The following is a 16,090-nucleotide window of genomic DNA, read 5'->3' as shown; positions in this document are numbered from 1 at the left end:
CATACAGTTGACCGAAAGCAAATAACCCAGGTTACTCACAAATTCAAAGTCCTATTAACATGCTTCGGCATATACCCTATCGACTTCCATTGTATTTGTTTTCCTACTGTGGACATCAATGGTTACAGATTTTCAGATTTGTATCTTCAGTGGTCAACAGAGGAAAGAACCTCATCGGTTTGGAAGCACTTGAGTAAATAGTTTAGGGAGAACTTTCTTTTTAATTGAGTAAGGAGTTTAGAAAACTCACAGAAATAATGATCAGAGCTTCAGTTTGATTCACAGGATTTTATTGGAATTATTAACAATATATAAAAGCAATTCATCACAAAACAATTCAAAGAACAATTCATTACAAAACAATCATGAACACTTAATTATAAAACAATCAGTCTCTCTTATGACAGAACACCAGATTCATTTATGAGGTAGAAAATAGTTGAGCAGATCTTTGATGACACTTTAGAGGAGAAAACTGACAGCACTGGATTTCCTGATGGAGTTTCATCTTTAATTCAGTTCAATTCATCTTCATTTCTATAGCGCTTTTACAATGTGGATTGTGTCAAAGCAGCTTAACATAGAAGTAAATTGAAACTGTGTCAGTCCAGTTTTCACAGTTGAAGTTCAGTTCAGTTCAGTGTAGTTTAATTGTCACTGCTGAAAGTCCAAACACTGAAGAGCAAATCCATCGATGCGCAGCTCCACAAGACCCAACCAAGCAAGCCAGCGGCAAGAAACAAAACTTCACCATTTGACAAAAGTGAAGGAAAAAAACCTCGAGAGAAACCAGGCTCGGTTGGGCACAACCATTTCTCCTGTGGCCAAAGGTCTTGTGCAGAGCTGCTGTCTAGGCACCATTCATTACCATTATTGTCATTAACTACTCAGCTCATGTCCTTAGTTCATATTCATGTTTAGTTCATATTGAGAACACAAATTAAAACATTTGAGATGAAATCTGAGAGCTCTCTGACCCTCAAACCGCATGTTCAGAAGAGCCCAGTGCACTGTATGTGTGTCGCACTGCTGACGTTTAACCCAGAGGCCTGCGCGACTTCCTCTCATTTAAACAAAGCGTGGGCACATCTGAGGTAAACGTCAGCAGTGGACACACATACAGTGCAGGACAGAGTTCTCATGGTTTTATTTCATCTCAAATATTTTCATTTGTTTTCTGAAGATGAGGAAAGCTGTCAGGGGTTTGGAGCTACAGCTGTCATTTTGAAGCGAAACTTCTTTAATGCAGAAAGAAAAACACAAAAATAATAAAACAAAAATAATGACTTCAGATGTCCTGTACTGCACTGGATGCGTCGCACTGCTGACGGATAACCCAGAGGCCTGCGCGACTTCATCTCATTTAAACAAAGCGTGGGCACATCTGAGGTAAACATCAGCAGTGAGACACACATACAGTGCAGGACAGAGCTCTCATCAACACACGTCATGAACTGACACTGAAGAAAAGTAAGGTCTTAGGGGTTTGGAATGACATGAGGGAGTAATTAATAACTTTAATAGTCTTGTAAAATTTCTGGAAATGCTGCTCTCCTCTTTCTCGCTTCTTAGTGTTTTCTAAAATGAAAAAAAACAATCAGAAACAACACAAAGTTATTTAAGCAGTGATATGAAGGGCTGTCAAATAAGAGTTGTGACTCTAAAAGAGCAGAAGAGAAATCAACAGGAATAGCATGAAGCAAAGAAAGAATGAAGATGTACTTTTGTGCTCGGTGTGTTCCTCTACCTCATCTTCTCTAACTGCAGCACAGGATTTGGGGTCTTTGGATTGATCCACTGGTGCTCTTCTACCTCATGTAACTTTAGCCGGTTAACTGGATTACGGATGAAACACTGGGAAATCATGTCCTGGCATTCTGAAAAGTGACACAGAGAGTGTGAAATATGTCTGCATACTCAAGATTCATGAACGTGTTTAAATCTTACGACATCAAATTACAAAACATCCACAATGAAACTTTAATATCTACAGTAACCATTATATTTAATCCTTTTTACTCATGACTGACATATTTTACTCTGTCACTGAGGCTGAGATTTATCAGAGGTGTCTGCTTACCTGTAGATAACCTGGGGCGTATCTCAGCGGATTGAAACATTATTGAATCTTCGTCATCAAAGGGCAAATCTGCATGCAATATTTCATACAGCACGATGCCAATTGTCCAGACGTTTACTGGGTCAGCATGGAATATGGGGCCCATGAAAATCTCAGGTGGCGTGCATATAATAGCTCCTGTAAGAGAGACATTTTCAGAATTCAGTAATTTCATAAGACAATACTGTGAGCAAAGAATCTAACACAAAATGCCAACTCACCTCGATAATCATCGCTGTTGAAAGGCTCGCTGGTAATTGGCCAAGCACAACCAAAGTCGATCAATTTGAGCTGTAATCGGGGTTGAGTCACCAGGATGTTCTCCGTGTGGATATCTCCATGGAAAACTCCACGCTCAGTGCAGAACTTTACAGCTTGGATCAACTGACACATTAACTGGCGTGCTCGCTTTTCACCAACGTCCACTGTATCGTTGATGTACTGATCCAAGGTCTGGCATGACTCTGCGTACTCCAGACTGAGAATGAAGTTGTTCTCATACTCAACCCAGTCGTGTAATCCGATGATGTTTGGACATTGCGGAGCATTCATCAACTTAAGCATCATTGCCACTTCCGCAAGCACAGGTGTGGAATGACCATCCTAGAAAAAAAAAAAAAACAGATTTCAACGATATTACCAAAGCAGAATGGCACAAAGTACAGAAACAAAATCTTCACTAAGTAAATAATCACTGAGCTCCATGTTCTGACACATGTTTGCTTGTATTTGAGAATTTAGTCATGCAGTTTAAGCTAAAAGAGCGCTCTACAAGTGTGTGTTCTTTCCGTCTCTGTGGCTAAGCACATGCACACAACAGCACAAGGTCTCTTCAGCACTATTGAAGACATGAATGAAGTATCTACACTCTAATAAATCAAGCACATCCCATGCTGCAAACGTCACACTACATGATTTCACTGATGTCCACGTGAAACTGAGCTTTGTGTAGAAATGAATGCAGACTGCTTTACAAGGGGCCGGGATATGTCGCAATGATCATTTTTATCTGCATTAATGTTGAACTAATTTTCATTAACTCCACAGCCCTACATTCATGTGTTCAAAACCTGTCTCTGGGTTTATTTCTTCTGCTGAACACAAAAGAAGATTTTTAATGTTGAAAACCAGTAAGCACTTCATACTTCATAAGTATTTTCTAGGGATGTAACAGTATCAGAATTTCCCGGTACGATAATACCTCGGAATGAATGGCACGGTATGGTATTTATTGAATAATTTACAGGAAAAACAAAACTAATAAAAAGACTCGAAAAGGTGCCAAAAGTGTTTATTTACCTTAGCACTGAACATATTAATGACATACAAATTAGCCATCTATCTGTAAGTTTCGAAACAGGAACTTAAATTTTTCAATTTAAATAACAAAAAACTATTAAACCATATAAAAAAAATAAAGTTTCAATTTAGTATTGTTGATAAACTCATCACGTTCAACATTTAATCACCCACACACTTAGATAGAGATGGGTTTTTTAAGGAAAATTATCATATAACTATAATCTGGTAAGAGCTGGGATCTCTGGGCATGTCCCCTGCAACAGAAAAAAACCCTCTCATTTGAGACTGAGGTTTCTGGGACAGAGAGATATGATTTAGCCAAGGTTGACAGCAGTGGCATTGTCTTTTCACCACCATTTGAGAGGACAAGCCATGAGTGAGATAGAGGTCTCTTTGCGGTACAAGACAATGTCTGCATTAATCTAACAAGTGTGCTGTGTTCTGCAGTCCCCATTACTTTTTTTAGTCGTATTCCCTGACTTATATTTCACCACAGTCTGGCAGTGCCTGCATATTGTTTTTTTCTTTGTCTGTCACCTATTCTCCTTTTTCGTATCTTTTTAGAAAGAAACCGAAATGCTTCCACACATCCGATTTAAAACCCACTTTAGGTTCGATAATTTCCAGGTTTTTCTTCACCGCTACTAGTAACACACTCCATTTCTGCATTACTGGATCTGTAGTGACAGCAGACCGCAAAGGATGATGGGAATTGTAGTTCCCGCTACCTCCCGTTCGCTTCATTCGCCTAAGCAAACTTTTCTCAGAAATATAGTTTTATTGAGTCATACGCCTTGGGTAATATTGAAAAAAATTACTATTGAGGTATGACGTATTTACAATATTGTTACATCCCTAGTATTTTCTTCTACAATGGAAGTCAGTGGCTCCCTGATTCCAACATATCTGCTTTTGAGTTCAGTTTAAATTGGTCCAGACAGGTACAGGACAAGTGAAGGACGAGTAAATGGTCAGCACATTTTCACTGTTGTTTAAATTATTCAACTTACAATGTCAAGATAACGGTCGTCTTCATTCTTGTTGATAAACTTCAGGGCAACCTGCGGAGAAAAAACAACAAATTAAATTAAAGACAACAAATTAATTATATTTAATAATCAGGATTAAAATTTTGACTGAATTTAAAAAATAGTTTTCTACCTTTTCACTTTTACGAAGTTTGTGAGATGCCACAAACACCTGGCCAAAAGCTCCTTCTCCAATCACGGCTCCTACTTCAAAATCAGACAAATCAAATCCTGAAACACAGAAAAAGAGCAGGGAGATTTACTTGGATTGTCTGGTATGAAACAGATCAAATAGATGACTCCCATCCTTTGAATCTGGATTTAATGCAATGAGCTGAAAGCAGTAACTTCTATCAGAAATACAGAAGTAAATTGATTACTAATTTATATTAATTATGAGTTACAGAAACAGAAGAAAATGATGACTTACCACGAGTGGGTCCAGAAGCCTCTTTAGGCTCCTCAGGAACCTGGCCTGGCAGACATACTGCCTCAGGGTTTGCTTCCTCCAGCTCTGGTTGTGGCGTAAATTGCTGGACTATATCTGTGTCACAGCACAGGAAAAGGCGTGTTGCAGCCTTCCATACTCTCTTAAAGAAAGCAGAGACTTTTTTCCCTTTCCTTCCTTTCTTGGGTTTTTCTAAAATGAAGAAAACAAACAGAAACATCTCCATGAACAGAGCTGCAGCTACTAATTAATATGCAACCAACAGTACAACAAATGACACTGTCTGATTTACAAGCTAAAAACAACAAAGCATAAAAATAACAGATGGCAGAAATAAAATGAACCAAATTCACGACGACTCACCATCAGTCCCATCCATTTTAGAGTTGTGTTGAACAGACGAAGGCGACTCAGGACAGGCCGAATCTGCATCCGTCATGTTCCTAATATTGGTGAGGCCATGGACACTGATTGGCTGAGGATCTTCCCAGATCTGGCCTGGTAGACACTCCAGCTCAGTATCAACATGACCTGTCAGGGCCGTTGAGGACTCAGGACGGGCCGGATCTGCTGTTTGCTTGATGCTGAAGGGGCCCGGAACACTCAATGGCTGAAGATCTTCACAGATCTGGACTGGCGGACGCATCTGCTCAGGGTCAACATGATCTGCGACAGTCGTTGGCTTGATCCTGGATGGTCCTGGAACAGCCAATGACTCAAGGCGGTCGCAGACCTGGACTGGTGGACACATCTGCTCAGGGTCAACATGATCTGTGAGGGCCGTTGAGGACTCAGCACGGGCCGGATCTGCATTTGGCACATCTGCTATTTGCTTGATGCTGAAGGGGCCCGGAACACTCAACGGCTGAAGATCTTCACAGACCTGGCCTGGCAGCCACACCGGCTCAGGGTCCGCATGTGCTGTGACGGTCCTGGAGGGACCTGAAACAGGCAGATGCTCGAAATCATCGATATCCGACTGTGGTTCAAAGGAAACCACTCTGTTCCAGTCACAGCAAAGGAAAGGGCGCTTTACAGCCTTCCATGCTCTCTTGAAGAAAGCAGAGGCTTTATTCCCTTTCCTCCTTTTCTCTGGGTTTTCTAAAGTAAAGGAAATGAACAGGGAAATATTAGAAAACTCTTTAACCACAGGTTTAAAATAGACAAACTGCTGTAAATTAGACAAATAAAAGATAATCACACAAAAGAAACAACAATAACAAATGTACAATTATAATAAAAAATGTTTAAAAACTGAAATTAATTTTGTGGAATTGCAAAACAATTCTATGATGTAAAATGACACACACAAGCTGACAAATAGTCGATAAGTCATAAGTCCATATTAGACATCAGGAAAAATCCTATAAGCAACTATTTAATAAAAATAAACATTTTACTCCTGCTCACACAAAATGCAAACTATTATAACTGATTTTGAGTCAATATTCTGAGTTTTACCAGTTGTAGTTTGAGCTATTTAACAATCACCATCACAATGTTTAATCAAATTTATGTAGCCTTTTTTTTGTCAGTGGGTGCTACATCTACATCTACATTCTTCATCAAGCACCACTTCACCACAAAAACTAATGAAACTAAATCAACATTTTTCAGCCTTCCATTAGCAATCGTCAAACTCAAAGTCAACAATTTCTCTCGCTCTGGAGCTTCAGATGAGAAATCTGTGAGTAAATTATAACTTTAAACATTTAACAATCAGTCTTAGAAATACAATTGAAAATAGAAGTCTTACTCCAGAACTTCAGTTACAGAAACAGAGCTCTAGACCTTTATTAATATGGAGGTAAAGTTGGTTTTATAATTGCACATTTGTTCTTTTAACAGTGTCTATATTGTTTACCATGCTAATTTTAATAGTGGGTCTGAAATCGCATGTAAGAATGACTTCAAATCAACATTAGCACTATTTAGTTGACTGTAAACACTGTTATATGATAATAGTCATTGGCTGTTAATATGATTTCCCCATTTAGAATTTGAAACAATATTTTTCTGTTATTATATTATTAAGGAGAAAGTCAGAATGTGTGAATATAAAACCAAATTTACCTCAATTGTATTATTTCATCCCTGCTTGAACAAATAAAGACTTAAATATAATATTCTCACGCAGTTTGCTAAAATAAAACAAATATTCCTCCACACACAGGATTTAAATTAAAGTAATGTTAAGATGTTTTTTTATCAGTAAAGTTAACAAAGCACAATTTCTGTTGAGTGGAAATGAGAAACTTAAAAGCCAGAATGTCAATACATAAAATATCAGCAGGGCTCAAAACACAGAGTCAGAAAATATACAATATCAGAACTACACTAAACAATTACAAACATGAGAGGTTGAATATTTGCCTCTTAAGTCGGTAAGTCGCCTTATATGGCAATATATCATTGTTATTATACTTTTTATTAAATAATGCATGGGAATACACCGTTTTTGTAAACTCTCATCTCACCTGTTGGGCTTCTCATCATGGTTGGAGGTGTAGGAGAAGCCATTGTGTCACTTTGATGATTATCGTTGACAAATACAGGCTTAATCAAATTAACTCGAGTTAAAAACACAGCTGACATGTTATTTGCCATTTGAAATGCAAAACAAGTCGCTAAAGTCGTTAAATCACTGTTCACTGTAGTTGTTCGTTTGTCACTCTGAGGAAATTCTAAACTTGTTCTGTCCTATGACGTAATGGCATTCTATTTATGTCATCATAGGTGATGTGAGCTGGGCGGGGTCATCCAAGATGGCGCTCTGCTCGGTCAAGTTTTATTGAGCTCCACAACTCAGTTGCTGTTTTTGCCAGAGAATAAATTTATAACAGATAAAGTGTGACATATACCGCGATGAAAGCTTCAGTAATTATTATCAAATTCTATCAGAAATATCAGTATCAACTGCAGCTGTACGAGCAGCACCAGCGAAGATACATTCATTATCTTTTACCAATAAAATATACACACATGAATTAAATGTATTTATCAATAAATCAAGAAAAAATGTTTTATGATTTATTAGGCAAATAACAAACTGGACCGCACAAATAACCTCACAAGAAATTGGCCTTCTGAATAATAAAACAATAACAACAGTAATAATTATAATAATGTCCTGCCCTTTTTATGCCTCTCTTGTAAATAAGTCAAATTCACTAATGACAATCAATATATTATCGCTAAAATATGATCATTATCAGGGGATTTGACTCATTATATAAAACGTGTTGATTTATGAACTGCTTTTGGTGCTGGGCCCTTTTTTATTCATTGCTTTGTATTAAACAACAGCTGTCATTTAATAATAATTGAACATTTTATTTAATAATTTCAAGAAAACGAATTAAAAGAAATAAAATAATGATAAAATGAAATAAATACTTAAAGAAATAAAAGTAAAATTGATGAATGAAGAGAAAATGCTTCATATTTGCCTAAAGATCGTGTAGTTGAACATGACTAGTTGGCTTTTTTTGGCAGATGAAGGAAAGTCAGAACACATGTTTTATGCTAATAGTAACGTTAAGTGTGTCTTGATTTATTTGGCACTTTACGTGTGTTTAGCTGTAAAAGCGCACCTACAAGTGTTTCTCTAAACAGGATTTTCTCCAGCTCATCATTTATTTAATTTAAACTCATTTTGTGTAAAAGAATACATTAATTATCATCTGGAGTGTGTCCCAGACCGCAATATGAAGTGGTTTGAGCGATTGGATTAATATCAGATCAGAATAAAGCGCATGAAGTGAGCAGGTGTAAACAGCCTCATAACAAGGACGTGACGGGATCAGCGCCTTTTGCTGTGATATTTGACGGCGGAGGACTCCGCTTGGTAGTAAAGCCTTTATCGGACAGTTATTTTCCAAAATTGTAATGGCACAGCAGTCAAAAATAAATAGGGAAAGGGAGGTCATGTACGAGCTAAATCAATAACGGCAATTATACAGGACGCTCCGGCTAATAATGCGGCCAGCCTAGAACCTGAACGGGACAAATTCTCATCTGTTAGGAAGTAACGTCAGCCTTACCCTGTTTGCCAGTCTTTTTGAACATATGTTCAATATTCTGCGACAATGACGCTGCTGCCTGCTTTCTCTTCGTCTCTCTTGCTCTTTTCGACCCATAATAACATTATTCACTATGGATGTCGCATCATAGATTCAAATGTCAGTTAAAGTTACCGCTCGGATATGTCACGTGACTCGCGTCACATTAATGCCAAGTGGCTTTGAGGCTCCGTCGTTGGAACGCTCTACATGGAGGGCACCTATTATTATTACTGTTTAAAATGCGTCAAAACACAAAACGGCATGAAACAAACTTGTTCTATAAAACTTCTAAAGTAAATGTAAGGCGCCTTGAGAGACTGAATAAGTGCATATGAACACAATCAAACACATCGCAATCTGTTGGTTGAGAGAAGAGGCGAGTTTGCAGAGCATTTCTGTGCGATCCTGAGATTTCTGAAGCTGTTCGAGGATTTCTGAGAGAAGACTAATTATAAAGAGCACAACTTCTTTAATCAGTTTTTATTTCAGTTCTTGTTTTCTGATTGTTTCTTTTAACATTTGTTTTGTTGTACCTTTCTCATTTTTACTTCGTTTTGTTCTTATTTTTCCTTAAATTTACTTTGTTTTAAATTAAATTTTATATTTTATCTGTACTTTCTTGTTTTATTGCAGGTTGGAGGAGATTGTCCATGTCCCACATGGGTGAAGAAAGAGGAGGTGAGTGTCTTTAATTTGTCATTATTTTGTCATTGGTATGTCACTGTATGATGCTGTACGATGTTTGACTAATATGAAAAAGATCATAGAAGTTTACATGAAACAAAAATTATAAAAAAATGTTTTGATGTTTGGTTTTATTCTTTAAAACAATTATAATAATGAAAACTGCAGAGTTGCTCAATAAAAACTGCAAGTTCCTTGTGAAAGTGTGATATAAGTGAGCAGTAAAAGTGTTTGCTGTGTGTGATTTATATTTGAGCCTCTAGCCATTCCAGACCCAGGAGAGCTGCTTTCACCCAGACAGAAGCTTTGGACACAGACACACGGGACGGCACCGCTGAGCTTCCTGGATATTTGGCTTCTCTGCCTTCACATTTGGCCGATTCTTCACCACAGATCAGAGGAACAGCAAGAGGAAAAGGCAAAGCAGCAGCCAGCAAACACCGTCCACCTCCTCCCGGAGACCGGCCAAACGCACTTGCAGAGGTCAGCACAGCTCAAGTCTTCCAGATCTTATGGCTCTGTTAGGAAATGATTTGTCATTGAAGACACTGCAGCATGTTTTCTCTTCTCTCTATATTTCTTGTGCTCTTCTGTGTCGCAGACTTGTATCTGAAGGGCCCATTGCTGGGACGACGTGGATTTGGCTCTGTGTTTGCTGGGGTCCGCAGGTCTGATGGACTTTCAGTAAGAGATCTTCTTCACTCCTTCATTCAGACATGCTATAGAAATGTTGCTGTCAGTTAATGTCATGTGTCTCAATCAGGCAGGTGTGATTTACTCTGCCTTTTCTGTCTGCAGGTGGCCATCAAGTACGTGTCAAAGGACCGGACCCCCGAGAGACTGAGAGTTGTGTGCTTTGGTGTGAGTCTGTGGTGTTTGATTCAGTCCTGGATATAATGGAGGGTTTGTCCTGCAGGAGGGTCAGGGTTGGCTGCCGCTGGAGGTGGCATTGATGACCCCCGTCACTTCAGCTCCTGTCTGCCCCAGTGTCCTGCAGCTTCTGGACTGGTTTGACCGTGCCAGATGCTACATCTTGATCCTGGAGCGTCCGGAGCACTCCTTGCCAACATCTCCAGAGCTTCTGTGAGGAGGACGGCTGTCTGAACGAGCGTCTGGCTAAGGAAGTGCTGGTGCAGCTGATCGCGGCACTGAAACACTGCGAGAGCCGCGGACGTCAAGCCAGAGAACCTGCTGATCTCCACAGAGTCCCCGGACATCAAGCTGTTGGACTTCGGCTGTGGAGATCTGCTGAAGCACTCGGCCTACAAATACTTTGAAGGTGGGTTTGAGTTACAGAAGGAAACGTTCTGTTTATTATTGTGAACGTCTACTGATCAACTAAAGGGAATTTATTTGTACTGGAGCATTTGGAGCAGATGTTTGTGGTCTTCTTGTGTCTCTCAGGCACTCCTGCATACCCTCCTCCTGAGTGGTTTCGAAAACATCACTACAATGCCACTCCAGCTACAGTCTGGTCAGTAGTAGTGACGCTCTACAACACCCTGTGTGGCTGTTTCCCCTTCAGAGGCGCATGGAGGGTCACGTCCAGAAGCAGACTGACCTTCCCTAGGAGCTTGTCAACAGGTAAGAGATTCAGACACATTCAGAAATGGCGTGGCTAGCGAGCAGAAGTGTGTTGTTGTGTGTTCCTGAAGACATTGCTGTGTGTAATAGAGTGCAGTCAGCTGATTCGCTGGTGTCTCAGTGCAGCGCCGGCTGATCGGCCCAGTTTAGATGATCTTGAGCGCCATCCCTGGTTGCACTGAACAGGTGGCCAGTGACATTACACTTATCTGAAGCCAGCAGTCATGGCTTGGCTTGTATTGTCAGGTACAGTGTAGATAAACGCTTTCAATGACTTGTAGAAGGACAGCAGGAGTGGAAGAACAAGGACAACAGATCATGATCCTGAGCTTCCTCTGCTTCATCTGTGAGGCTATGTGTGAAGCTGGAAGAGCTGAACACACACACGCACACACACACACACACACACACACACACACACACACACACACACACACACACACACACACACACACACACACACACACACACACACACATACATACACACACATACACACATACATACACACACCTGCTCAGAGTGCAAAATAGTGTGTTTTTTAAAATGAGAACACGCAACGGAACAAATACATAATACAAGTAAAATAAGCCTAGAGTAATCTAAAAAGTTTGCATTATTAAAAAAGGTTATTTACATCCTTATTGACATACTTATTGGGTACATATTGGCAAAGTGTACATACACTGTATAATTTCTGGGTTCCACACAACTGATTTGCTGGACTTATGTTAAATTATTAGTTTTTGCAAATATATATATATAAATATTGCGTAGTCTCAAAGAAAACTGAAGAATTGTGATTTTATGTGAGTAATTTGAAAAAAAAAAAAAAACATCACATGCCTTTTATTGTGTGTAACGGGGGAAAAGTCAATATATATACTAGTCGTAATAATAATATTGATTAATAATAGCAATATTAATAACAATACAGGTGCAGTGCAGAATCAGAGTCAGAATGCAGTTGTTTTGCTTGCTGATGATTACCCAGGCCTTGTATAGCTCCGTCTTCTTTCCTTGTCTTTGGCTAGGCAGAACCTCGTTTTTTAGCACTACAAAGTTTTGAATCTGGTAATCATGGAACATTATTTCTTGCTCATGACCACACAGAACAAAATTATAGGCATCCAAAGACTTGTAGGCCTTTAACTTCTCTTGTAAAATCACTTTCAATAAGATTTTGTATTATCCAATATCCATTGGGAGGGTGCTATCGCAAATGGATCTGTCAGACGAACGCCGCTCACTTTAAAATTAATTTTGCAGAATAACAGTGTTTATTACTGTGTGACAAGCTGTTATAATATGCTGAAAGCATTATGTAAATAATATATATATAATATATAATCAATATAGCTTATCTCTAATACAACAACAAACTCTGTACCGCATCAGATGTCATACCCTCACTGTGAATGCTAGCGCTCCTGTTTTTTTTTTCTGCAACTTCGCTCTGCGCGCATCCTGAATGTTTACAAACCGGTAATTCGTCTACACCGATGTGTTCACTTTTCACTTTATCTCTTATTTTGTGGCATTTATAGGCAGCTAGATACACAGTGGATCCTTCACCTAGTAAAATTCTTTATTTTTCATTGTCATGTCATGACTGAACTGAGGAATATTCAGCATTATTTGTTTGTACAGTGTCTCGTGATGCTGTATATTTATCACAGTGGAGCAGGAAGTGTTCCAGTCTCCACTGCTCCTGATCGCTCTGCTATAGGCAGCCGTGCATTTGTGTCAACCTCTCTCTATGGTCAGCTGATAACTTGTTTGAGGCTTAAAGATTTTCCAGCATCTGTGATTTTAAATGATTGGTTGGTCAGTTTTGACACCATGACACAAATTAGTCTTTTTCACTCATTTTTTGTGCTTTTAAATTGAAGAGATTCTTCAGAACTTGAGTTTTAATGAATGTAGAACTTTAAAACTCTTTTCTTATTGGTTAATACTAGTGGGAGACAGCCTAGTGTTGCACACGCAGAGCTTCAACAGCAGGTTTGCTCCAGTACTGAGTGCTGCTGGACCCCACACCTCACTGCCATACAGAGCTATAAGCAGGACCACACAGTCAAAGATCTTTGTTCAGTTTCAGATGGGAAAGTTCATTTTGAACAGTTTCATTTTCAGGACATGCACTCCTCTCCAGGCTTTCACAAGTAAGGTTTTAATAGCTAAATTGAAGTTATAACTAGTCTGAGATAATTATATTGTAAAACTTGCTGAAGTCTGGTGTTGCTTAGAGTAAATATATGCTTACGCTCTAGAATCTTAGGCTTTTTTCTGAAATATAATAACCTTACCTTACAGTTTTTTGTATGTTGACTTCTAGTGTCCAATCACGGCAGATAAAGACTGTTCTTGAGACCCTTTGGATAGAATTACCAAATAATTAGCATACAGTGAATATTTGATAGACCTCTGTGTCAATCAGCTGTAGTCCTGGAACTTCTGACTGGTACATACATACATACATACATACATACATACACACACATATATATATATATATATATATATATATATATATATATATATATATATATATATATATATATATATATATATATATATATATATTACCTTAGTGGGGCTAAGGCAGCAGCCCTGTCTCACTCCTCGCTGTTGAGGAAAATATTCTGTTCTCTGTGGTCTAATTTTTACTACACATTTTTTTTCTTGTTATACATGAACATTTGAAACCAGAAGTTTACATCCACTCTAAAAAAAATGAACATAACCATTTTTAAAAAAATGTCTGATGGTAAATCATATTAAACGTTTACTATTTTAGGTCGGTTAGGATTACCTAAATAATTTACATGTGCTAAATGCCAGAATAATGAGAGAAATTTGTATTAATTTCTTGACAGTCAAAAGTTTACAAACATTTCCTTGGTAATTTTTTATCTTTGCTTTTAAACTGTATAACTTTGGTCAAATGTTTTGGGTATTCTTCCACAAGCTTCTCACAATAGTTTGAAGGAATTTTAGCCCATTCCTCCTGACAGAATTAGTGTAACCGAGTCAGATTTGTTGGCTGTCTTGCTTGCACAAGCTTTTTCAACTCTGCCCACAAATTTTCTATTGGATTGAGATCAGGGCTTTGTGATGGCCACTCCTAAGCATTCACTCTGGTGTCCTTAAAGCACATTTTAACTAATTTGGCAGTATGCTTAAGGTCATGGTCTGTTTGGAAGACCCATTTGTGGCCAAGTTTTAATATCCTGGCTGATGTCTTGAGATGTTGCTTCAGCATTTCTATATAATGTTCTTTCTTCATGATGCCATCTATGCTGTGAAGTGGACCAGTCCCTTCTGCAGCAAAACGGCCCCATAACATGATGATGCCGCCCATGATGATTTCCTCTTTGTCCTCCAAATGTAACACTGGTCATTATATCCAGACAGTTCAATCTTGGTTCTATCAGACCACAGGACATGTTTTTAGCAAATATTCTTTTTCCAGTGTAATTTAGCAAATTGTAATCAGGCTTTTTTGTTGATTCTGGCTTGTTGATTTTCCCATGTTGTCACACAAGGAAGCAGTGTGTTTGAGGTTTTCCTTAAATACTATTCTACAGTTGTGCCTCCAATTAACTCAGATGTTAAATTAGCCAATCAGAAACTTCCAAAACCATGACATCATCATCTGAGCTTTATAGCTTTATAAGGCATAATAATCTTATTGTATGTAAACTTGACTTTCAAGAAAAAAACAATTTCTCAAAAAATCTCTCTCTCATTATTCTGCTATTAAGCATAACAGAAACAAATGTGATAATCCTAACTTGCCTAAAAGAGAAAAAGTTTAGTCACATTAACATCTGACATTTTTTAAATGGTTATGTGCCTTTTTATACAGTGGATGTAAACTTCTGCTTTCAACTGTATATAATTAAGTCATATGTTTTACACTCCATGCTACTTTGAATTTATGTATAAACAGTCCACTATTCCATGCCAAATGGAATAAAGCACCTTTTAAAAATATATATAAAGTATGTGTATATTTTTGCCCCTTTATTTTAGTGTTTATAAATGTGTAGTGTGTGAATGTGGTCCATAGTTTGAGGTTTAGGGAGGAAGCCAATTTGAGATTTGCTGATGACACTGTGCTGCTGTAAATAATATGAGAGATGACAGTTGATTATTGAACAAAACACTTTTTCCAGATTACTGGTTACACAGATCCCTCTGTAGTTTTTAGGGTCTGTTTTTTTCTCCACTTTTATAGGAGAGAGATGAGTTCAGTGTTTCAGCATAAAAATCCATTTTCTTTTGTCTTAGTGTGTTTTTGTATTGTTTCAGAACTCCTGCATGCTTTGTGTTATTCTGAGTTAAACAGTTCTTTGTGCTTTTGCTCTTAAATTGATTGTAGCTCATGATTAATGGCTTTACAGTCACATTAAAACCACTTTTCAGAAGGTTTTGCTTTTTAGCCCTGCTTTGCATTTATATGTACTAGTTTCTTTTAAATAATCTTTGCTATATTTTCAAAAATGTTATTGATTTGTTTAATTCCTCAATGAATTCCCATCCAGTTGTTATCATATGTTGAATTGATAAAAGTCATGAAATTTATTATTTGATTAGAATTTTATATTTTAATATGTTTTAACAGTGCTACAGATCCATCTACATAATCTTTTGAGTTTAAAGTGCATCCGGAAACTATTCGTAGCGCTTCACTTTTTCCATATTTTTTTATTGTTATTCCAAAATTGATTAAATTCATTTATTTCCTCAACTTTCTACACACAATACCGCTAATGACAATGTGAAAAAAGTTTAAAATAAAAACCTGAAAAATCACATGTGCATCAGTTTTGTTGTTTCAGCAGCTTAATTGGAG

At 37.9% G+C, this 16,090-nt stretch overlaps 2 protein-coding genes across 7 annotated transcripts in view; one reads left to right on the top strand and one right to left on the bottom strand.

Moving 5' to 3' along the window:
- Nucleotides 1-273: 273 nt before the first annotated feature.
- Nucleotides 274-9,096, bottom strand: LOC137494821 (uncharacterized). 2 transcript variants are annotated; one of them, XM_087237231.1, is made up of 9 exons: nt 7,375-9,096; nt 5,261-5,998; nt 4,880-5,089; nt 4,583-4,680; nt 4,432-4,482; nt 2,341-2,722; nt 2,081-2,257; nt 1,748-1,877; nt 274-1,578 (listed from the first exon to the last, which is right to left on the bottom strand). In XM_087237231.1, the coding sequence occupies exons 1-9, from the start codon at nt 7,502-7,504 to the stop codon at nt 1,569-1,571; spliced, it is 1,926 nt and encodes a 641-aa protein (XP_087093357.1). In that variant the 5' UTR covers nt 7,505-9,096; the 3' UTR covers nt 274-1,568. The 2 variants fall into 2 exon arrangements, with proteins under 2 accessions (XP_087093357.1, XP_087093358.1); XM_087237232.1 differs by having other exon boundaries at nt 1,723-1,877; nt 7,375-9,042.
- LOC147846849 (uncharacterized) overlaps nt 8,636-16,090 on the top strand; it is a 23,077-nt gene continuing 15,622 nt past the window's right edge. The window contains exons 1-6 of one of the 5 annotated variants that reach the window (XR_015476594.1): nt 8,636-8,744; nt 9,595-9,639; nt 9,902-10,128; nt 10,247-10,329; nt 10,444-10,924; nt 11,050-11,229. Coding sequence is in view for 2 of the 5 variants with exons in the window: in XM_087237253.1 (XP_087093379.1) it covers nt 9,293-9,337; nt 9,595-9,639; nt 9,902-10,128; nt 10,247-10,319 (390 nt within the window). In the remaining 3 variants the exon portion in view is untranslated. Of the gene's footprint in view, nt 8,745-9,107; nt 9,338-9,594; nt 9,640-9,901; nt 10,129-10,246; nt 10,330-10,443; nt 10,925-11,049; nt 11,260-16,090 lie in introns of those variants that run through there. The other 4 variants (XR_015476595.1, XR_015476596.1, XM_087237253.1 and 1 more) reach the window with 4 other exon arrangements.

This window comes from Danio rerio, chromosome 1 (genome assembly GCF_052040795.2).
Source record: "Danio rerio strain M-AB ecotype USA chromosome 1, GRCz13ab, whole genome shotgun sequence".
Taxonomy (NCBI): Eukaryota; Metazoa; Chordata; class Actinopteri; order Cypriniformes; family Danionidae; genus Danio; species Danio rerio.
This window is presented reverse-complemented; position numbering and strand designations above follow the sequence as displayed.